At 37.4% G+C, this 24335-nt stretch overlaps 1 protein-coding gene across 1 annotated transcript in view; it reads left to right on the top strand.

The window, feature by feature from the left end:
- ZGRF1 (zinc finger GRF-type containing 1) overlaps positions 1-24335 on the top strand; it is a 59581-nt gene that overhangs the window by 15783 nt on the left and 19463 nt on the right. The window contains 20 exon segments of the mRNA XM_065597436.1: positions 625-714; positions 1133-1318; positions 2075-2180; positions 2266-2345; positions 2563-2716; positions 3724-4577; positions 6327-6567; positions 7316-7500; positions 8234-8421; positions 10449-10588; positions 12978-13124; positions 15788-15934; positions 17419-17664; positions 18931-19090; positions 20612-20689; positions 21357-21504; positions 22022-22149; positions 23055-23178; positions 23712-23888; positions 24041-24175. Coding sequence (XP_065453508.1) covers positions 625-714; positions 1133-1318; positions 2075-2180; positions 2266-2345; positions 2563-2716; positions 3724-4577; positions 6327-6567; positions 7316-7500; positions 8234-8421; positions 10449-10588; positions 12978-13124; positions 15788-15934; positions 17419-17664; positions 18931-19090; positions 20612-20689; positions 21357-21504; positions 22022-22149; positions 23055-23178; positions 23712-23888; positions 24041-24175 — 3714 coding nt within the window.

Raw genomic sequence — 24335 nt, 5'->3', positions numbered from 1 at the left:
CTGCTATGGTATGCTACTATCTCCCCTCTCCCCACCCCCCTTGGTATTATCACTGGCATTTTTTTGTTGTTGCTATTTCCCCACTTTTTTTTTTTAAACTTTCACAATTTAAGATTTCTCTCACTGCTTTCTAGGATACTTTACTAAGAGCCCTAGTGCTAGCTTGGATTCAGGTTCATGGTCAGACTGTGTGATGACATTTGCTCAGTGCCTGCCTGCATTATGTTGATGTTATCTAGTACTGTTGTTATTAGCCCTTTGCTTTAACCCTCAAGAATTAAAATTTATCATGTTCTTCCAACTGACAGAAATAGGTGTCTTTCTAAGCACATTCTTCTGTTTCTCCCCATAGAAGTTGTGTACTACAGTTAGCCAACAGTGGGGTCACAAGTTTTCTGGCTTCCAAACAGTGGACATGATTTACAGTATTCTCCAGTGTATAGATATATTAGCTGCCAGAAAAATCTTGAGATCTATATCCAGGTTAAATGTTAAATTCATAACTTTTTCCATGAAGCAAGTTTTGACTTCAAGCCAGAATAGGTCCTCCTCTGCAAAAGTGACTACGTACAGAATAACCAATCGCACTATCTGACCAATTTGCTCTTGGTGCTTTGTATCCAGCAATCTTCCATGAACAACGAAGTAGAGAAATCTGTTGCTGCTCTCCTAGCTGTAGTACCAGACCAGGGAACCTTGGACCACCAATCAAAGGTACAGTCTAAGGAGTTCAAGTGCTAACAATGCCTTATTCTTTAAAATTTAAGATAATGGTTCACCATTTTCAACAGAATGCTGAGTAAAGTTCCAATCAAAAATAGTTAAACATTCATCTTAGGTTTCCTGATTTGTTTGCATTTTAATATATCTTTCGGTATTCAGTTTATTATGGATTGCAAATTCATAGTTCAGTAAATGAAAGAAGAATGTCACAATTTTCTGTTGAATTAAAGATGTGGAAAATAGTTTGTGCTGAGTTGCAGAGATACAAGTTAATGCTTGCCCTATACAGTATTGTAAGAGCAAACCAATTGTGTTTTTTTCCTTTATATTTACAGATAATCTGTTTCAGATTATAGATTGTTGCTAAACAGTTTTTGCTTTCATTTAATAATCACAATATGTTGTATAGCCAGTTGAATTTCAAGGGCACCAGGTACAAGGATCAGCCGCTAGTGAGTTAGTGATGAGACCTCCCTACTCACAGCTAGGATGGAATCAATACCCAGATACGGTTGAGCACGAAAGCCTCACAACAGACAATTATTTATTGTCACCCCAGTTATCAAGCAGTTCTATCGTGACTGGCTCAATACAGGTAAGATGAGGTTTGTTCTAGTTGCCTTTCCTTCTTCTAATCAAAGAAAACATCATGTGAAGCTAACATTTAGGAGGAGAATTAGCTATTAAAACCAGCATAAATATATCAAAATCACTAAGAACTAAAAAAGTTAGTTTGTGTTCACAAAGTTTGCTTGAGAGTGATAATTAATGAGTAATGATCCTAGAAATCTTTACTTTGCTGGAGGCCTTGTTCATATGAGTAAGAGTTTATAAGACTGAATTTCTAATTTTATTCTAATCAATGTCTCTGATCAGTGAAACACACACATTTGTACATGGGGTATTAAATTGAATACCTTCCTCCCAGAGGAACCAACCAAGGCCTTTTACAATTTACTCATTTGGGGGGGGATCAGGAGTGTAACGTTCTATTCTGATCTGTTCTTGACAGTGGCATCTGTAACTGCCCAGTCCTGTTACAATATATGAGTCCTGAATCAAGGAGAAGAAAAAAATCTGTCTGGATCATATTGTCCTGACTTAAATATTTGGTCTCAGATTCCTGGAATATTGTGCCATTCTTTTCTCCAGAACAGTGTCCCTTACAGTACTGAAGAAACTGGAGGAAAGCTGTTTATATGTCTTATTTCCAGAACTGCAACATTGGTAGTGCAAGATATTTTGTTTGATTGAAAGTTTTTGATTGGAAATGAGGTCTTCCCATTTAAAATGAAAATTTTGAAAGATGAATAATATTTTATCAGCTTTATAAAATTAGTTTTTTCTGAAGTCCCCAGGCTCAAGAAGTCTTACAGAAGATGATCTGAACTTTATTACAGAAGATAATTTTCAAAAGAAATGTGACTTTATTGAAGACCCAATCCCCAGTGCATCTCGTAAGTAAATGTGAAGTAATAATGACTGACCCCCAGAATGATTATTCTGTCTGAATGTTGTCTGTCTTTCTTTTTTTTTTCCCAGCAGCACTGTTGAATTTTACATCTTCTCATTTAGATTTTAATTTGGGACTGACACAGTGGACTTCCTGGGAGCCCATCAAGGTGTGAATAGTCTGTTTATTTTAGGTCTCTTTTCCTATAATGGTCATAATAGTAGTATCTGATATCCATATTATATTTTGTTAGATGCCTCTCCTCAAAGTTTTGGAGGAAGTGTTTCAGGTAGTTGTAAACAATGTTTTGAGTATGATTGTTTTTTACTATCTCATGTTTGTTTCTCTTCCTAACTTGGCTTTACAAATTGCTTCCTTGCATGTAGGTGTTCTCATCAGTGCAGCAGGTTCCTTTGTTGAATTCTGATTCTATTTCCCCAACTCCAAGGAGTGAAGAAAATAGAATAGACATACAAGAACAAAAGTCCCTGATATCCAGATGTTTACCAAGTGATAAAGATAATTCAGCATACTGTTTCAGTGAGAAAAATATTCTTTATAATTACAAGTTATGCTACTTTTGCCTGCAGAGCTCTGAAGTTCTGTGACACAATAAGTTCCATTGCATAAACCTGCTACTGTTCACTTGGGTCTAGATCCTGAAGTGTTCTGAGTGCTTCCTAGCAAATGCCAAGCTCCGTCAACACTCATTTGTTTCAGGTCTCATATAGATAGATAGATAGATAGATAGATAGATAGATATGTTTGTGTAAAGTTGTAAATAGCAATTAGCTAAAATATCTTGCTGGCCTGAGTAAGTTAATTAGAGCCATGTTGTACTCTGTTTATTTCTGAAATAGTATTTCCTCCAGTAAGAAACTTTGCAACAAATCAAATGCCTTTTATTAGAAGGCATTAAAAAAGAACTGAAAGCCAAGCTTTCACCCTTAGTGCAGTCATTTTTTTTATTTGCCTGCTTTTAAATTTTCTTCCATTGAACCTACTTTTAGTGACTGTGTTAACACTTGGGCTATTATTTCTTCTCATACTGAATTTGGGCAAAAGAATTCTTGTAATTCCAGAACCTTATTTTTTACATGGGACAATAGTAACTTTGTGGTATTGTTTTATTTCTTGCAACTGTTAAAGCTGAAATCTATAATGTTTTTGAAAGCACGCTGCTGACCTAGCCCTTAGTTCCAAATATTTATTAATAACTGCAATAGTAGAGGCTATACTGCTAGAGTACTGAAACAATTTTTAGAGAATATAGGTCTTAAATGCAACTTTTCTAAATTTTTATTTGAAAATAGGAGTTTAAATTATATAAGAATCACATTTGAAATGACTATTTAAGTGCTGGCATTTAGTTTGGTACTCTTCAGGGCACACCAGCACGAGGGGCTTGCTGCCTAGGAGGACAGACATGATAAACTCAAGATGCATGAGGAAGTTGTAATATTTCGCTTATTCTGTGTGACTTTAAAATTAATATAGTGTCTGAAGGATTGGTGCAGCAGGTTGCTAAAGACATATTTGCCTTATAGGAATAGAAGAGTCCTCCTGTTTAGGAGATGGCAACCTCTCAAGACTCCCGTCCACACTTAGAACAAGAACGCCACTTATCACTGTTCCTGCCACTGAGAAGATTCCTGACTCCGAAGTTTATTATTCAGGTGTAATTGACTGTGAGGAAGTCCAGCAATCCCTTGGCTCTCCAACAGTCAACTTTTATGACAAGTCAGGAGAATTTCCTGTCTGTGCTTTTGGGCCTGAGGACAGGAAGTATGAAACCTCTGTGCCTGTAGAGTGCTTGGAAGAAAGACAAGGGGAGTTTATACAGCCAGTATTTTCTAATGCTACTTCACAAAACAGACAAAGCAAGTGGCTGAAATATCAAAACACAGCTCAATGTGATTTGATAACTCAAAACAGAGGTGATGTGAAAGTGACTGATTACTTCTGTGCTGAGAATGTGTTTGGAATGCCACATGCTGACACTGGAGAGAGTCAGAGTGATGCCATGAATAAAAGCCTTCCAAACTCTGTGCATCTGCAAATGATAAAAGGCATACTTGGTAAACACGGCAGAAATTTTAGCAGCCAAGATTCTGTTTCAGAAGGGAAGATACTTTCTCTGCACTTAAACCAGATTCCTATTGCTGAAGAAGCACAAAAGGTGTTAGGTCAGCTGACTCACCGTGGTGTAATAGGAGGCACCCAGGTGCGTAACTATTCAAGCAGACTGTGTACACTTACTACATGTTTGCCCCACCGACAATGCATGTCTGGCTGTACTATCCGGAGCAGGTCTTGTCAAAAACATCCTTGCAAAATAGTCATGAAAATTCACCATTTCAGGCACACACACAAAAAAACCTCACCTACTTATCCACACTTTTGATGAAGAAAAGATCAATGACATGTTACTTATGTTAAAAAAAGTCCTAGCATGTAAAAATTTGCAAGGCTGAATGGTGTGATATATTTATTGTTTATAGAAAAACACTTTACTGAGCATTCTAACTGCATTTGTCTGATCTCCTTTGGGATATTACAGCTAAATATTGAACTATTTCCTATATCTTTAGTTGCTGCACAAAGACAGTTTATGGTACAAACATTTTTATTCTGATAACTGTTTTATGACTAATTCCTGGTTCATCCACTGCCAGATATGGACTTGTACGCTCTGAATTTTGATGCCAGGGAGATGACAAGAAGCCATTTGTGGTGTTATGATCTTGTCCAGAATTTGCAAGGCCACTTGCAAAAATTGGTTATTCTGATTGAAAACACATTTGTAGCACACACACATCAGGTGGAAATAGATGATTCTATAGGCAAATGATATTTAGCTGTGCCTGAACATATGACTTTTGCACAGAGAAGACTTATAGCTGCATTTCAGGTGGTCTTTATGAAAATTGCTTCCAAATTTTCTAGGTTTTGTTTCCCTTCAAATTTATATATACATTCATGTTTTCCTCAGAGAAAAGAGCCATTTTTAGTTTGTTGGTTAAAAAAGTTAATGTTTTGAGGGGGGAAAATTAACTTGATAGACTATAATGGCTGATTTCATGCTTTTGCAATCTTTAGTGACAGTCAACTTAAAAAAAGTCACACTTCACCTACTACTTTAGTAAGTGACAGCTAAGGTCACTACAAATGTAAGATTCCATCTGTTTAAAACAATGTTTGTGTACTTTATCTACATGATATTGTCAAATGCACAGTAAGTTTCATAGTTCCCCTGTATAATTAGTCATTTTCTTCCTGCCTTTGACACAGCAGTGGCAGAGGGAGGGAGGAACACTGGGGAAGATAGGAAAATGTGAAAGATAAAAATCAATTAATTTTTTGTCATTTAAAGTTAACAGTATTCCTTTAAGTCAATATTTTGTATTTATAGCTTGAGGATTATGGTTATTCATATAGACTGCTCACGCAAATTAGAATATTAAGGCTTGAAAAGTGTTATTTCAAAATGCAGTAGTTAATTTTCTAAGTTATCTCATCCATTTTAGCATTAAAAGCAAACCAATTAGGAGTCGTACGTATAATAAACTAAGAGCTTCTTGAGAAATACAAATAGAGATGTTGGAGTTCGGAACACAAAGCAATGTCCAAAACAGGTGAAAAGTGGATTGAATTGGGGAGGAGGGGGACCAAAAACAAAAGTCTTACAATTTACAAATCAAGAAAATAGATATTTGAGAATTGGGTGAAAATATTTGTTTCCAGGCACAAACCTGGCAGGCCATATTTTAGCCCCCAGATAATAAGGTATATACACAATGAAATGCCGACAAGTCTTCTGAACTGTAGAAGTGAAACTAGTTTTGCTACAGTGCAGAAATGGTACTAATCATGGATTGGGTGGAATTCATCTATGTGCTAAGAACTGCACCATGCCTATGCCTCACTTCCACTAAAGCTCTCAAAATAGCGCTTAGATTGTGCATAGACTTTGTGCAGGCCCTCAGTACAGGGGTGAATTTCACTTTGTTTAGCATACTGGAAGTGAATATGGTATTACTGTATAAAGTGCTGTCCAAAGGCCCAGTACTGCAAACTTGTATGTACTTATCCTTACACACGTGGGTAGTCCCACTGAAGTGAATCAGATTGCTTTTCTTTTGCATATCAGGAATCAAAATTCCTCCTATTCAGGATTACTTATTTTATAAAAAGAATAAGGGGGATCAGGGTTTGTCAAGGCTTTTTAATGCCTTCTTTTGTTACTTTGCAGGACATATCTATCTCTGAGCTGTCTTTTCCCAGTGGGGATAAAGTAAAATGTACTAATCTTCCTAAAAGGCAGACGTATATACCTACTGTGTTTCAATCTTATGTTCATTACAAGCAGATCTTTACAGCTGCTTTGACAGGTATGGCTGACATCTGTTGAAAACTATAATAAATAAAAAAAATCACAACCTATTAATTTATTTCTAAAGTTTCACAAAGTGAAGCAGTGGTATCCATGTTATATTAGATTTGTATCTGTTTTGGCACCTGACTGGTTCTCCTGCCCACACACCTTAATTCTAACATATACTTTGTTATGGTTGAGAATATTAGGCTCCTCTGCCTATTCACTCCTTGACCATTTATTTAAAGAACGTCATGTGCCATGTAGTAATATATGTAGCTTTGCTCGAAGTACTGCATTTTCATGGCGGGGAACAGTAACTTCTGATTTGACTGTATCTTAGTTACTCTGACGACAGTGGGTTCAAACTGATTGCTATTTGTAATCCAATTTTTCAAAAACGGACTGAGGGCAAAATTCACCTCTGTGCTGTTGTCTAGCCCAAAGTCCACACACCATTTAAGTCCCATATCAAAATTTGTACCTAACTTTTTTCAAGTGCAATCATTTTAATATGCAAATCCTTTAGTTTACACACCTAAATGGGACTTGTGGAAATAAGGTAGTTGTAACTAAATTTCTGAATTGTTCACACTCAGAAGATGGTGTCATATTTAGAGGTCAGGTTTACATCTTTGAAAAATTGGCCTTCTAGATTTGAGGTTGATAGTAATAAATTCAGATGCATTTGTTTACTTAACTATTATGTACACAAGTAATATTTGAAGGTAATCTTAATTCCCTCCTCTCTTTTTTATATAAAGAGCAATTAAACATATTGCTTTTTGAGCTGTCACAAAGGCTACACAAGGCTCTTTCCAAAGTGAACACATCATTTTGCAAGTCAGTGAAAGATGGGCAAGAAGAAAGTAAGGAAAACTGTGTTCCACTCTGCAATCACAAGCATCCAGCAAAGCTTGTTATGGTTAAAAAAGAAGGTCAAAATAAGGTGCTGTTTGTTTCTTTTTTATGGTACTTAGATTATATTCTATTAACATTTACAAATTAAAATGGATTATTATATTGTGAAGATCAGTGTTAGTATCAATTCGATTATTAATACATCATCTATAAACATTTTATTTACACACATATATAGTTAACTTGAGACTTTAGTTTCTAAATCTATAAATTTGCTAAATATCGGAGTCTGTGGATAGTGATGAAAGACAGTTAGTACACAGTTACATAAGAACAGGCATACTGGGTCAGACCAAAGGTCCATCCAGCCCAGTATCCTGTCTACCGACAGTGACCAGTGCCAGGTGTCCCAGAGGGAGTGAACCTAACAGGTAATGATCAAGTGATCTCTCTCCTGCCATCTATCTCCACCCTCTGACAAACAGAGGTAGGGACACCATTCCTTACCCATCCTGGCTAATAGCCATTAATGGCCTTAACACCTCCATGAATTTATCTAGTTCTCTTTTAAACCCTGTTATAGTCCTAGCTTTCACAACCTCCTCAGGCAAGGAGTTCCAAAGGTTGAATGTGCGCTGTGTGAAGAAAAACTACAGAAATGAGTGATTCTGGGAAGCTGCTTGGTTTTCCAGCAGGTTTATGGAGCATACTGAAAAAGCAGATTTGTTCTCTTATTTGAATAGCATCCAATATGGGCCAGCAAATTTACAGATTGATTTGCATTTTCAAAATAAAATGTTGATGGTTTATCTTTGTTCTAGGGTCGCCTTTTTTATACCTGTGATGCCCCAAAAATTGACCAGTGTAAATTTTTCAAGTGGATAGAAGAAGTGAATCCAGGACAGCTAAAATCCAGACACAGTCTAGTGCTTCATGATATAAAAAGTATTGGCGCTTACCTCAGATGTCAAAAGATTTCGATCTATGAGGAATGCCAGCTTTTGGTGAGGTATAGTGGAATACGAAATATACTTCATACGGCACTATGAGAGTTAACATTTGTAAATACCCAGGTATAAATGTTCTGCTGCTATAATTCCACTGAGGTTAATGGGATTACACCAGCAGAGAATCTGGCCCACCTTCACCATCTTTTCTAATGAAGTAATGATTCTGTGGGGAAATCTGAAGAAGTTCAGACTGAGAAAGAGATACAGCAGTGGCATTTCAGGACTTTGATTTCTTCATCAGTCTTGTGAAAACATTATTGTGTATCAGCAATTTGATTAATCATTTAAGCCCCTTCTGAGGCTAGGTCTACACTACCCGCCTGAATCGGCGGGTGGAAATCGACCTCTCGGGGATCGATTTATCGCGTCCCATCGGGGCGCGACAATCTATCCCCGAATCGACGCTCTTACTCCACCAGCGGAGGTGGGAGTAAGCGCCATCGACGGGAAGCCGCAGAGGTCGATTTTGCCGCCGTCCCTACAGCGGGGTAAGTCGGCTGCGATACGAATTTGCGTATCTTAAATCGACCCCCCCCCCCCCCGTAGTGAAGACCTGCCCTGATTGTAGTTTGTTACCATTTGTGTAACTTTTCCCATAAATACATTCTGTTGGGGAAGCTTTAACAAAATCCACTCAGTAAAGCCAAATTGGAAATGTTCTTTGGTAAGCATGCTTCCCAGTCAGTTTCTCTAGAATTTAAGTTACATCTTTGGGGGCTGTGGTGGATAATCAGCTGAACAGAGCTCCTATGTGATGCTGTGGCCAGAAGAACTGCTTCAAGGATGCATAAACAGGGGAGCTTGAGTAGAAGTAGAGAGGTAGCAAAGAAAAACTTCTGAATGTGAACATGAATCTACAACAAAGGGTGGCAATAAAGGTGTGAATTGCCTGAATCCCAGATCTTGGTCCTAACAGTGGGATTTTAATGGGGGAAGTAAAATTCTACCTCAGTGTATTGCATTTTATATTTAACAGCTCTGCTACAAGTGCTCTCTCCATTAAAGTGATTAAAATGGGATATATCACTAGCCAGCAAATTGCTGCAGCCTCTTCACCAGATAAGAATTTCCAGTGTTGACTGGGTGACTAATAGTGGTATATTGAGCTTTTCATTTTCAGAACAGGTTCATTGTGGCCCAGCTTGGTAGTAACTAAAAGTCATTACCATTTGAAGCTTCACCTGGGCATTTGCCAATGGTGAATGTGAAAGGTTCCCTAACAAGTTGTGGGGGTCTAAGCCATCAATTTCTGCAGACCTCAAGCTGTCAATTTTAAAAATAAACAAAAACCAACCCAAATCTAGTCCTCCTGGCTTTGGAGATTACCTTCAGTTAACATCAGGAAGTTTAAAATGACTCCATGGTGTTTTCTGAGTCAGCAGACAGCCAACACTAGTGCTTTCACAGCAGGAAACCCTGCAGGCAATTGTCAAAGTTTCATGCTGCTGAAATTTATGGGCAGCAGCAGAGGCAGCTGCCCAAGAAGTTCGTGGTTACTCTATAGGTAAAATGTATAGGTTTGATAATGGATAGAAAATTAGTAAGGATAGTCTTGAAACAAACCATTTAAAGTGAAAAATATTTTCCATTTTTGTAGAAATTGCAAATTGTTTAAAGTTTTCCAAACAGCTCTAAAAATTAGGCTTAATATGTCATGCATGCCTTGCTATTGAAGTCGTATAGCAAAGGAAAACAAATTTAACACTAAACATTTGTGTTCTCAAAGTTAATGCTTTCATATTCAGCTACGCAACTAATAGCAAAGGGGAAAATGTTACATTCCCATTTCTTGCCTGGTTAAGTAGGTGGGAAGGTAAGAAATATCAATGAAGTATTTCTTACTAGGTATAAATGTTTCATAAACTCTTCAAAGGAGAGAAAAGACTGCAAAAATCATTAAAATCTTTTAATATTTTTGCTGTTATTCGACAAGACTGATTTGTATGGTGAATTAGAAATCTGCCAGATTTTTGCTTAGATTATATACTGAATCTTGAAGTAATATGATTTTTTTTAAAAAAAACAGAAGAGCCTTTGATGTTCAAAGAAAACATTGTAGTAAGCTAAAGAAATTGATGATTGCAAATGCCCAATTTGATGGGGATTCTAAAAGCAAGTTATATCTTAAATTGAGCAGAAAGGAATACTCCTCTGTGTACAGCAAAGGTAAGTGAATCTGAGTATCTCAGTGTCAGGTCTAATACAGGTTCCTGTATTGTCTCTAAAGTGGTATTCTAAAGCATTTATCACAGCAGAGAAAAACCTCAAATCCATCAGTCCTGACAAGCAATGAAGCTTAGTTCTGATTTTAGAAAGGTAGCTAGATGTATTGTTAAGTTGGTTTTCAATGTTCATGATTACAAAAGCAAAAACTATGTTCAGAAAAATAGAAAGTGAATGTTGTACAAAGTAAAAGTATTTAATATAAGCTTATGTGATTTTGCAGTATTTATGGTCTACAGACATGCCACCTTGGGCTGTGATTTTGTTAGCTTGCTAAATCTACGTAGAGTCAGGAATAGTTGGTATTTGAATGGGGAGCCTTTAAGAAAAGCTCAGGTCATAGAAATTAGTGTAGGTTATTCAATAGGTGTCGCTCTTCTCTCTGAATTGGTTCAGACCTAGTGACCCATTGCCACATTAGGGATTAGTGTTCTGCTAGAGGAACTGCGTTTCAATGTAAACTTATATATAAAAAATAATCTCAAGGTTGTTGACCACTATGGTCATTGAAAAACAACAAAGAGTCCTGTGGCACCTTATAGACTAACAGATGTATTGGAGCATAAGCTTTCGTGGGTGAATACATGCATCTGACGAAGTGGGTATTCACCCACGAAAGCTTGTGCTCTAATACATCTGTTAGTCTATAAGGTGCCACAGGACTCTTTGTTGCTTTTTAATGACCACAGTGGTCAACAACCTTGGATTGTTATATAAGTCTGGATCTGTAAAAAGCAACAAACACGGCTACCCCTCTGATCTGATACTTGTGGTCATTAAAGAACTTTTCACAAGGTCAAGGAAGTTGTCTGCCCTGCTGCTACAATCATATTGCATTTTTGATAATTACATCCTGCCTACCTAAAGTTCTCTGCAGTTTCATTTGGCAAAGGTATTTTTCACTTCTTGACTTAAATTATTTAGTGTTGTAGTCCCCTGTTTGACAACTATTGCATTCCACACAAGTGGGCTGCACTTCAGTAGTAGATGAGGTGATTCTCATATCTACATAACTTATGCACTTTGAGATTTTTCTAATTGAAAGGCAGAATATAACTCTATAGGACAAATCTTCAGAAGTGTACATGCACATTTGCCTCTGCGCATACTAGGTACATCAGTACTCTGAAGTGTACTCAGAAGTCAGGGTTTGCATTTACAGATACTGAAATTCTGTGTGGACAAACCTCTTACTTGCATACATTGAAGTACTTGTGTGCCAGAACTCGCTGTGGGCAACTGTGTGTTTATGCCTGCACTGTTCAGAAAACTTGACTTTTAACACAATTCATAATCCCCCTTTCTATGTTCTCCATTATATGGCAAATTGAGAATGTAATTACATTTTAAACTCATAGTATATGGCAAAGAATTTATAGAGCTTTTGCAGGCTTCAACCTGCGTCACTCTTTTCTGCCAGCATAGTTCCCTTTAAGGGAGCAGAGGAAAATATTTGTCTACTGTACAAAATGAAGGACCAGTTTTTGACAACCTAAACCATGATGAGTAGCACCTTACTTACCAAGTGGTGCCTTAGACTTCATTGGGACTACTTGAGGACTAAAGTATTATCCAACATGACTAAGGCTATGTATACACCGACACTTTCGTCGTTAAAACTTTGGTCTCTCAGAGGTGTGACGAAAGTTTTAATGACAAAAAGCACCGGTGTGGACAGCGCTTTGTTGGCGGGAGCGACTGCCCCTCGTTGGAGGTGGTTTTATTTGGTCACCGGGAGAACGCTTTCCCGCGGACAAAGAGTGGCTGCACAGCATACCTTACAACAGCGCCGCTGCAGCAGCACAGCTGCACCATTGTAAGGTACACCACGTAGACGTAGCCTAAGAGTATCAGAATCTAGCGTGAAGAGGATTTTTTGTGTTTAATGTTTTAGTGTTCTTTAGCAAAATAGCTGCTAAGTATAATTGTAGTCTGGTTTAGTGGCTGGCAACGATTACTGTTTCTTTTAACAATTTGTCTGAAATCCAAATAGTGTGAAAAGCATTAAAAAACAAAACAAAAACAAACACACTTTAGATTAGTCAAAAGTCACTTGATACTAGTTACCATAGGGAAGAACCTTTAGTACATTTGTTGTGTGCTTACTGTAATTCATGGCAAGTAAAGAAAGTATTAAGAAGCTTGTGAGTGATCTGATTACTCCCTTTCAAAGGACTGTACCAACAAATCTTTTGAATTTTGTACTACCTTTCCCCTCTTTATTTTAAAGAGTATTAATGGCTTAATTTGCAAAATAATGCATGGTGAGTATTTTTAAAAGCCTGCAATAGCAGAAACTTAAGTGAAATAAATTGATCTATTGTTTTGACAGATGACCTTTGGGTTGTTTCAAAGACTCTGTTCTTTGAATCCCTGGACACTTTCATTGCATGTAGTGCTTTCTTTGGACCATCATCTAGCAATGAAGTTGAATTATTGCCTCTGAAAGGCTATTATCCCTCAAATTGGTGCTCAAATAGTAAGTTTTATCCCAAAGAATTGTTTAATACATTAATAGACCAATACTTGTAAGAAGTATCTGAGATGGGATGAGGAATGGGGTGACTATTTCTCAAACTTTATTATGAATTATTTTTTGATCATCCAACTGGGCAAAGTATTATTTTCAGGTCAGTCATTTAATCAATTCCTTACTAATTGAGCAGTGAGCAGCTGAAGAAGTTAAGGACCCATAAATAAGGCCCATAAGGCAAAGTGATAGACAGTGACAATCTCACCAGTTACTACTGAGGAAGTATGTCATTAGAGTTTTAAGAACTTGCTAGGTAAAATGTATTTTTACATAATAAAGTTTGGAATTATTTAATCTATTATGTGGCTCAGCTGATCTTCCTTCCTGTGTTATATTCCCACATCCTAGTACCTTAAAAATCAAAGGAACGTTCAAAAAAATAAAGTTGGATAAATTTTTAAAGGACTTCTTCAGTTTTGAGTTATTTTTGTAAATGTTTCGGAAAATGAACACTGCCAGTAGAGAGAGAGTTGGAGTTGTTTTGAAATATTTGGCAAATAATAAATGTGTCTGTTTCACAAAAGTAATTTAGTGCCATCTTCCTTTTTTTGTTTTGTTCTTCTCCCCTCCACCCCAGCCTCATTTTAGACCCACTCAGTATCAGTTTGTTATATTTTGTGGTGGTATTTTGGAAAGTGATGCTAGAGGGTTTGGAGCATGCCTTGAGCAGAGGGAAGTGGGTGCTAGAACAGAGGAGGTCCTACACAGAAACCCAAGGAACAGCCAAACATGGGGGAAAGCTTATGGTGAGGATTATGGTTTTTTGCTGCTGGAGTTACAAATAAGCCAAGGAGGGAGTAAATAGGAACTCTTTAGAGTGCAGTATATGTTCTTTATGGAGCAGGATAGAAGCCTACACCTGTTGACACTATTTTGATACAACTTTAAGAGTGTACACAAATACAGAATTCAGAGTTATGTTTTCAATAGCTTTGTTAACCCACGTACACTGCACATACTTTATATACCAAGTTATTAATCTTCAGTCTATTAAATGAGTAAGAAAGATCACTGTATATATGTGCAATGTGGCCAAGCTAATATTTCTATCCTAGCCAGGCACCGAAAATTCAATGGGAGTTTTGCCCTGAGTGAGAACCACCGATTGGGCCCTTAACTCTTCCTATCTCTGACTATTGTGTCTAGCTTTGCAATTTTAATGTTTTAGTATAAGGTTTCACATTTATTCATTTTCCTTTTAGATTTTAAAATGAGGGGGAAAAAAACACCTATCTGAGGCATTGAAGTAGGGCTATTTCATACTACTATGGTTAATTACAAAGCTGAAAACCCTAATGGAGATGTTAAACTAAACATGTCTAAAGAGACTTCTAAATAGCTTATAATGTTATTGTAAGACACTAGATTTAAAAAACAAATGTTTCTTCATTGAGGTCTAGCTACATAAACTTGAAATGTTAAGGTTTAGCTATTTTTGTATTATCCATATGCAACAAAGTTTACATTTTCCCATAATAAAAAGTAGTTCTTCCTCCCCATTTGGTTAATTCAGAAAAGCCTAATGAAATTTGCTAGTTCTTAAATACTTATGAGCTGAAACCAAGAACAAAATGTTTTTCCATCATTTTTAAGACTGCAGAAAGACTAAAGTGAAAATAGGTGTTGTGACTTTAATTGAGACATTCATTACTGCAGAAAAATGGAACAACTTTTAGGACTTGTGTGGGCTACTGTTGGAAGACTGTTGGAAGATGCTTAAATGTGAACTTCTTTGTTTTTGATATCTTCTCATCATTTTATTGTAGTTTTCATTGGGTAAAGTTTTTCATTGCGTAGTTTGTAAAATACACCTCAGATTGAGTCTACACTAGTAAGCTATGCACTAAAAATAATCTGCAGACTAATGATATGTCTACACTGCAATTAGACACAGTAGCTGGCTCATACCAGTTGACTCGAGCTAAGGGGTTGTTTAATTGCAGTTTAGAGGTTCAGACTTGGCTGGGACCCTCCCACCTTGCAGGGCCTAGAGTCTGGGTTCCAGTCTGAGCCCAAACATCTACACTGCAGTTGGACAGCTGCTTAGTCTGAGCCCCATGAGTATGAGTCATCTGGCACAGGCCAGCTGCAGGTGTCTAATTGTGGTATAGACATACCCTGAGTTTAATTATTCTGCACAAACACTGCCACCACATGCTAAAAAGAATGAGCTATTTAGCTGATCAAAGACTGCTGTCTACGCATTGTAATTCATGCTATGAAAAATAACTCCACCTATAAGACATTTTTGCAAAATGGAAATGAAGCTAGTCTATTGATGAATAATGAACTTTTTAAAAGTTAACCTCCTAAACTCCATAGCCAATGAAATAGTTTCCTTAAAATATTAGAGGAAATGCTGAGATTTTGAATCTAGGTTTCCATCCTTGAAGGATTTTCATGCCAGAGCTAGAAATCCCTCAAAATAATGGGCTTAAAGGAAATTCTCATTGATCTTTTGCTCTAGAATCATAGGTTAGACATTGTAAAGTAATCAGTTTGGCTTCTATTACAGCAGGGAAAGTTATTTACACAGCATTAGAAATGAATTACTAGACTGTTTTTCTGTGGCTGATTACACTTTGTAACTTCCTTTGTAATCTTTCCAGTGATTGTTCATGCCTTGCTGGTTTGTAATGCTAGCACTGAGCTCACAACTTTGAGAAATATGCTGGAGTACTTCAATCCAGCTACTGTACCACTAATGAAGTACCTACTAAAAATGCAAGTATAAGTAACCACTGTGCGTGCACACTGTCTCATGTGTGTTTTATAAGTGAATAGATGCAAAAGGAACAAACAAGCTTTAATTTGTGTTTTCTGGACAAAAAGTAGGTATGAAAAAAAAGCTGGAAAATGTGGCACTATAAATCATGTATAGTTGCACCTAATGTCACACTTCAGTTTTCATTAATTTATGATGCAAGTAATTCCTTGCTTAAATTTCATTCAAGGAGTTGAAGAATTTGTTTAGATTTACATTCACCTGTGCCCCCACTCTTTATAACTTGGAGATTAATATTAGACTTCTTAATGATCACTGGGTTATGAAACTTTATAATACAAGTTTAATGTCAAAGTCAGTAACCATACTAATTTAATGGAAACAGCCTTTATATTCCGTTAATGAATTTTCCCATATTTCCTCCCTACATTTGTAACATAGGAACAAATTCATGCCAAGGGTAAAAAATGTTCTGAGTAGTCACAAGGTAGTTTGTTCAGCGTATAAGACAATTGCAATGATCTCATTAAAGTTATCATTCACATGTATAATGACTTGTTTAACCATATGGAAATATAGACCACTGATAATAAACTTATAAACCACATGTACAATACAAATGCATAGATATGCAAACTTGTATGCCACAAACTTCAGATAACTCTATCCTTCACTCAAGAGAAGTGTCAGAAAAACATGCAGGACTAAGAAATCACAGGAAGATTAGATTTTTTATATATATATATATATATATATAAAAATATATAAAATTATATATATAAAATATATAATATTTTCCCTGGTGGGAAAAGAGGTGGGGGGGAAGGGAGAGAAGAGAGCCAATCTAACAGCATAACCCTAAGATTCATGAGGTGGTTTGTATTGATAAGCATACCAGTAACTTTTAAAACTTAGGTTTCAGAGTAGCAGCCGTGTTAGTCTGTATCCGCAAAAAGAACAGGAGTATTTGTGGCACCTGGCTGTAGTCCATGAAAGCTTATGCTCTAATAAATTTGTTAGTCTCTAAGGTGCCACAAGTACTCCTGTTCTTTTTTTAAAACTTAGTGAGATTATGGTTAGCAAACAGAAAATCTTTGGCCCAAATAAGCAGTGAGGGTATGGTTTATTTTTAAAAAAAAATGACAGTCGGTTTTTTAAACCAAATTGATATTTAGAATATTTGTAACAGAATATGAAAATATTTGGTAGCCATATAAAGATTTACTATATTTCAAAATAGAAGAAAGTTAAGAAAAATAATGCATGAATTTGGGATATAATTTAAATATACAGCGATGGAAGTGAAAATATTTCCTCCTTTTTAACTTGAAAATCTGTTGAAAGTGTACTTTAGTTTTGACTTGCTGTTCTAAGGGGAGGAAATCAAAGTAATTTTACATGTATGCATGCACACCTAAAATCTTGTATTATAAGTTATGTATTGATGCATTTAGTTGAAAATGGTCTGAATTTACTGATCTGTCAACTCTTGTGTTTTTCTTAGGCCTTTCAGAGCCGAACATGCTAACAGAGTCAACAAAAGAAAATTTATTCCGCCAGCGTTAAATACCAAGAGCACAATGATGTGTGGACTTCTCAGTCCAGAAGTAACACTAGGATTGGCCAGAAAGATGATCCAGAGATTCCAGCTGAACACAGATCAAGCTTCAGCACTGATTCAAATAGCTCAGATGGTGGCATTACATGAAAATGATGTACAAATGGAAAAACAGCAGGCCTTCCCTATCACAATCATACATGGTAAAAAGCAAATAAAAACAGCCCTTATTTTTATTGACTGATCCTTTGAGCCCCTGTACTATACACCCAAGCACCCAAAGAGATGCTAGATGACTTGATCTGTGTAAGAATACAAGTTGATGTGATGCTATTGTTAGTGGAATATTCAGGTCTAAATTCTTTAAATCCTGACATAATAGATTGTACAGATATTATAGGTTCCACTCCATTTGGAATACCCTATAGTGAAGGATATCCTCATGCCCAGTTTAATGCTGGTTAATTTCAAACTGAACCAAATGGAAGTTAATGGAAGCCCCTATACATAGAATGTCTTTCTTCAGCTGGTTCGTAAAACTACTGCCCTCTCCTCTTGCAAATCTTTCTTGAAGATCCACTTCTTCCATGAGGCCTACAGGAAACATGCTGATTAAGGCTTTGATTCCACTTCAGGATCAGCAGCACAGTCGCCTGTGCCCTTGCAGCATCCCACTAAGTTCTGTAGGACTCTACATGAACTCTGGGTTCCATGTTAGCGGATCCAATTGCAGAGTCGGGATTTGTTTCTTTTGCTTATTCATTCTATCAATTTATCTAATATAAAAAGGGCTTTTTGCTCCATCGTGCTGTACACTGGCTTTGCTAAATAACCACAGAATCTGCTTGCTGATAGCTTTGTCCTTGATCTTCTACTCTTCCCTACTGTCTTTTTGCCCTCTTACTGCATTGTATCCAAACATAGTTTGTAAACTCCTTAGTTCAGAGATCTTATTTGTAATCTGTATTGGGAGGTACATATCTTAGTCTTGGGTCCTATTAAAATAAATAACATTTATAATAATGTTATCAGTAGTACTTTGGATCAAGCTGCCTATTTTTAAAACTTTGTTATGCTGTCAGCACCTGCATCTGTTTATAATTTATTATTCCATTTGTAGAGTAACTCGTGTCACAGTTCTCTTCTCCTTTCTAAATGTCTGCCTACTGTCCCTTCGGGGCATAATACACACCTTGTGGACAATCACTTTGCATTTGCTTTTGAGGGGATTCCTGCCTTAGCAACTGTCAAGCCTTCTCTTTTTCTAAACATTCCATAAAATTATTGCAAAATGTAGGCCTACGAGATTCCCCACACCTACTGGTTGCTCATGTAGCTGTCTGCTTCCCCAGGAAGTACTGAGAGAAAAATCAAGCCATAATACTTCAAGAACTAATTTCAATACAAATTAAATGATGTTTCCTTGAAATAATTTATTTGTAACCTTGGATTTTCTCCCAAAATACTAGGTGTTTTTGGAGCTGGAAAGAGCTATTTGCTGTCTGTTGTGGTCTTGTTCCTGGTACAGTTATTTGAAAGCAGTGAAGCAGCTGAAGGCTCAAGACCAACCCCATGGAAACTTCTGATTGCTTCTTCCACTAATGTTGCTGTTGACAGGGTACTTCTTGGGTAAGTAACATTGAATTAAAAAGATTATAGACTCTTTTTGCTACATAGGTAGCAAATGACATTTCTTTTTGTCGTGTGTATGTATGTATGTTTGTTTGTTTGTGTGTATTATAGTGGCACATTTGCCCTGTTAGACTTAATTGTGTTACTTTTTCCGGTATAAACCCTTTGGGCTAGATTGTGTCCTTCTCTTGTAATGGCTCTTGCTCCTCCCCCTTCTCCCTAGAGCAGCTCACCTGAGCTCAAGGACTTTGTAAGTCCAGCAGTGTTAACTGTGCAAAGCTAAGTTTAAACTAACCTCCAGCAGACTTGGTCAGTCATGGAGGAGAGGCACATTGCACGCACCCTCTTCAGGTGTGGCACAGCAGCCATACCGCATGCTCCCCTGTGCTCAGGGAGCTTCAGGAAGCACTGTGCCTTTATTATTGGCCCAGAGTGGCTAATGGATTGGGAATCTCGAGGCAGTGGGAGTGATGCTGAAAGATGAGAGGTGATTTGGAGATGGGAAAAGCTAGAGTGTAAACAATTCATGGTGAACACTAGGTCAAATGAGTGACCAAATCAGCAGGAAGTGGGAGCAGCAAGAGGCTTTCAGATAAGAGGGTGAGGGGGAAGTCAGTATGAGAATAAAAGTCACTAAGAATAAGACAAGGGGACTGAGGAGAAGGGAAAACCAGCCAGAGTCAAAGGAGAAAGTACCTTAGAAGAATGATTGACTGCAACCCAAAGTAAGGTGGGGAAGTTAGACAACACACTTCAAAGGAAGTGACTGTGTGAGAGAGTGGGGCTGGAAACTATAGAAAGAAAAGAGCAGCAGCATCTAGCACACAAAGTGTGTGAGAAGGCAAAGTCACTGCAGGAGAGGGCAGATACGGACACAGGAAAACAGCCAGGTTTTGTGATGACATACATAGGTAGCAGAATATTGAGAGTTTGTCTACCAAGTTAGTGTTGTTGCTAAGTGGAGCAAGTGCTCCTCAAAGGGGAGTAGAAGAGTTGGGAGGAAGAGGGAGAATAGGTTAGGTGGTAGGTGTGAAGACAAGAGGAGAACAAGCAGAAATAAAAGGGGACAGGGTTAAAAAGAGACATCAGCAGCAGGGATGAGTATTAGAAGGAAGTGAGCATGAGTGTAGGATTGAGAGATTAACAAGAGGAGCCAGGATGGGAAGGAAGTTGGAGAGATGAAGGTTTGGTGCAGCTTGTGGGAGCAAGTGATAGGGATGAAAGGAGAGATAAGGAGAAGGCAACAGGATGCAGGTGAGGAGTGCTTTTGGGAGGACTATTATAAAAGTATCAAGCACTGTGAGAAATATAATTAAATTAATCTACTCTTGTCAAAATAAATGAACAATGCATGTTTTGTAGTTCATGGCGTTACTTCCCATGATAAATCGGCTGTAAAAAAGTTTGTGTTAATCAGTGTTTTGATTATCTGTCACTCTTAAGAGCAGTCATTTTCCATGCAAGTTTTGCATTTTGTTCTATTTCTACAATAAATGTCTTGCATCTTTTTTCAAAAAGTCTACTAGAACTTGGATTTGAGGACTTTATCAGAGTTGGAAGTGTTAGAAAAATTGCCAAGCCAGTTCTTCCTTACAGGTAAAAGGCTTAAGATCTTCAGAGGACTGAATAGATCACACAATTGATAGTAGTAAGTGGTACTGTAAGGCAATGGCTGTGAAGGCTATGGAAATATGATTTTATTGTGTTTTTCAATATCTCTTGCAGAGCAGTTGATTTTACAGAAAATGTAATAGTTGTAATGGCTTATAGTTTGTAATCACAGTCTTATATGGCGGTATTAATCTAAAATGGTTTGGGTTTTAGACATCTGTTTAAAAGTTGGTATGATTTAAGCAGAAGTGATCTAGATAGCATTTTCTGTGCAATTTAAGTTAAAGCATAGCATGAACTGAAAAGAGCTTTGAAAACTGTTCAATTACTCAGAATCGCCAGCTGAGTGTCACACAGATATCATTTATAAACATGCCTGCATAAGAATGAAAAATGAACTCCTCAGTTCTAATCCAGACTGCAGCTGACTTGCTATGTGGCTTTGGGCACTCATGACTTATTGGTTGTGTCTTCCATTATACAATGGAGAGAATCTTACCTATCTCACATGGGTATTGTGAAGATTTACAAACATTAACTAAATCAGTCACACTGAAGTTGTGAATAGAACTATTTTTATATACTTCCTGCATTTGAGTGCTAAAAGCAGTTATAGTCATTATTCATAACTCATTTCAAAATATTTTTAAAGCTTACATGCTGGCTCTGGAAGTGAAAATGAACAATTAAAAGAACTGCTTGCCCTGATGAAAAAAGATTTAACTCCGGCAGAAAAAATATATGTGAGGAAGAGTATTGAACATCATAAGCTGGGAACCAATAAAGCTATTCTGCAACAGGTACTAAACAGTGATTGAAAGAAGAGAGAATAAACATTTTAAAAATCTTTACTTGAGAGGTCAAGCATGGATAAACTGGCAGTCCCCTCTGATGTCTGATGCTGTCAAAGCTTATACTGGTGTAGAATGAGAGATACCCTAGACCCTGACAAGTTTTTTCCCCAATATACTTTAGTAAATGAAGCTTGTATGACTGAGTTCTACTTTAAATGTATTGAAGAAAAGGAATCACAAGATAAGAGGTGTCCTCTGGAACCTTAAATGTAATATAAAAGATTTACCTGTGTGGGAGGGGGCAAAAGTGTTAACGCAGCTTTGAAGAAGTGTGTGTACCAGGAGATGTTAGAGTAGAAGTTGAAATTCAGTCTTTGGTATCTGTATACCACAGTGATGGGTACACTAGAAACGCCTAGATAGATAGATAGAAATTTAATTATGTAACTTATGCTATCATGGAAGTGGTAGCAATGTATTTGTGTAGGTTATTAAATCTCTTTCCCCTCCCACCCCCCCAAAGGTGAGAGTGGTTGGAGCAACCTGTGCTGCCTGCCCATTCCCTTCCATGAATAACTTTAAGTTTCCTGTGGTGGTGCTGGATGAGTGCAGTCAGATGACAGAACCTGTTTCTCTTCTTCCCATTGCAAGGTACAAATCAACGGTTTACATTTCTGTTTAGCGATGACCTTTAGTGAATAGTGACAACTTTAATTAACAATCACACTTCAGTATTTTAAGAACATAATTAATTACTCATATAAAGAGAAAAGACAAATTCTGGACTAGTATGCATTTAGCGGACACCTATTTAATTCAATTGACAAAGGAGGGATGTGAATTGGTGGATTCTTAAAAGCTCCAGGGAGTTCATCATGAATATGACTTGGCCCTCCAGCTAAGCTCCAAATTCCACATGACACCAAGCCATTGCCTGGGGGGCCAGGATGATCTCACCATCACAGAAGAGGTGGGGGAAGAAACAGGATACTAGAGAGAATGTTGGAGTACCTTTAAAAGGGGTCTATATCACTATTGAGTTTACCATCATCTACAATCAAAGTCTTTCATAAATTATCTTACCTCTCAGGCAAGTCCAAGGTTTCCTAGGGAGGCAAGCCCCAGCCTAGGCCCAACTTTTCCTAAACTGAGAACATTTTCCCCCAGGTGATTTTGTTTTCTTCTCCTTCCCCTTTCTGGCACTGTTTTGCCACATTGGCACTCCTTCAGCGTCCCAGTCTTCTTGGATGTTGCCTCTCCTTCCCTTGGAAGGTGCTAGGTCTGACTTATATAGGCCCAGACTCCTCCTACTCTTAGCAGCCCCTAAGAGGTTAATTGGCGTCACCTGCTTGTGGGATTGGGGTTTTGGTTTTTTTTGTTTGTTTTCTCCCCACATTTGACAGTTCACTCTGTCACAAGGTGTTAATAGAAGAGGAACCCAGTACAAAGCAAACTGCTAATTATAAAGAGAACCACATTGTAAAAAATGAATTCGTTACAGTACTTAAAACAATTAGAATTTGTGTTTTGGATTTTCATTGGAATACTGATTGCAGGTTTGAGTGTGAAAAGCTGATTCTAGTTGGAGACCCTAGGCAGCTTCCACCAACTATTCAAGGGTCTGAAGGTGCTCATAATAATGGATTGGAGCAGACGCTCTTTGACCGGCTTTGCTTGATGGTATGTGCTGCTAAACACATCTTTTAAAAAGATATGGGATGAAATCCAGGCCCTATTGAATTTAGTGGTGCCAGGATTTCACTCCTGTGTTCTCTGAGGTAGTTAATCTAAATGCATCTTAGTGTAAATGTTATTTTAGGAGAGTGATTTTTTTAAGTTGTTTTGTCCAGATTTTTTTCTAAGTATTGCTTATCAGTAATTGAACCCCTCAATTTGCCACCCAGCTCCGCTCTGCCCCCAGCTCTGGCCCCAGCTCCCGCCGCGGCCCTGGTCCTGCTCCAGGCCCTGGCTCCCCATCACGGCTCTGGCCCCGACTCCCAACTCTGGCTTCTGTGGGGGCACAGACCAGATAAGTAAGTGTGTGGGGGGACGGAAGTGAACAAAAAAGTTTGGGGACCACTGATCTAAATAAATATTTTCTATTAGTTGCTTGTTTGATATAAATTATTAAGCAATTTCCCAGCAATGTATTGGAAAGTGATTAGCAACTATTTACATTTTCTTCACTTTTTTTTAATGTTGCATTTCTGTAGGGACACGATGCAGTCTTTCTTAGGACACAGTATCGCTGTCACCCTGCTATTAGTGCTGTAGTCAATGACCTGTTCTATGAAGGAAATCTGTTGGATGGCATTTCAGAGATGGACAGAAGTCCTCTATTGGATTGGCTTCCAACACTATGTTTCTTTAATGTTAATGGGACAGAGCAGGTAGGTTTTTAAATAACTTCTATAATAGTCAATAGATACCTTGGTTTGGGATTTTACTTGTTAGAGTTTTTGCATTATCGTTGGATGGCTAAATGTTTTTTTTAAATAGCCTTTCAGCAGAGCATAATTTGAAATCTCTTTCCCATCTCCAGATTGAAAGAGATAATAGCTTTTATAATATGGCAGAAGTTTATTTTATAATCAAGCTTATACAGTCTCTGATTGCGAGTGGAATAGAGGGATCCATGATTGGGGTGATTACACTATATAAGTCACAGATGTATAAGGTATGTACTATACTTTTCACAAGATGTGATGACCAGTCAACCATAAATGAGTCCCATTTAAATGTAATACATGAAGGCAAGCAACTGAATATTGACAAAATGTACAAGTGCTTATATAGAAATGCTAGAAGTTTAAATACTAAGATCGGTGACCTAGAGT

This window comes from Chrysemys picta, chromosome 5, assembly GCF_011386835.1.
Source record: "Chrysemys picta bellii isolate R12L10 chromosome 5, ASM1138683v2, whole genome shotgun sequence".
Classification (NCBI taxonomy): Eukaryota; Metazoa; Chordata; order Testudines; family Emydidae; genus Chrysemys; species Chrysemys picta.
The sequence above is the reverse complement of the archived record's forward strand: the minus strand, read 5'-3'. Positions and strand labels throughout refer to the sequence as shown.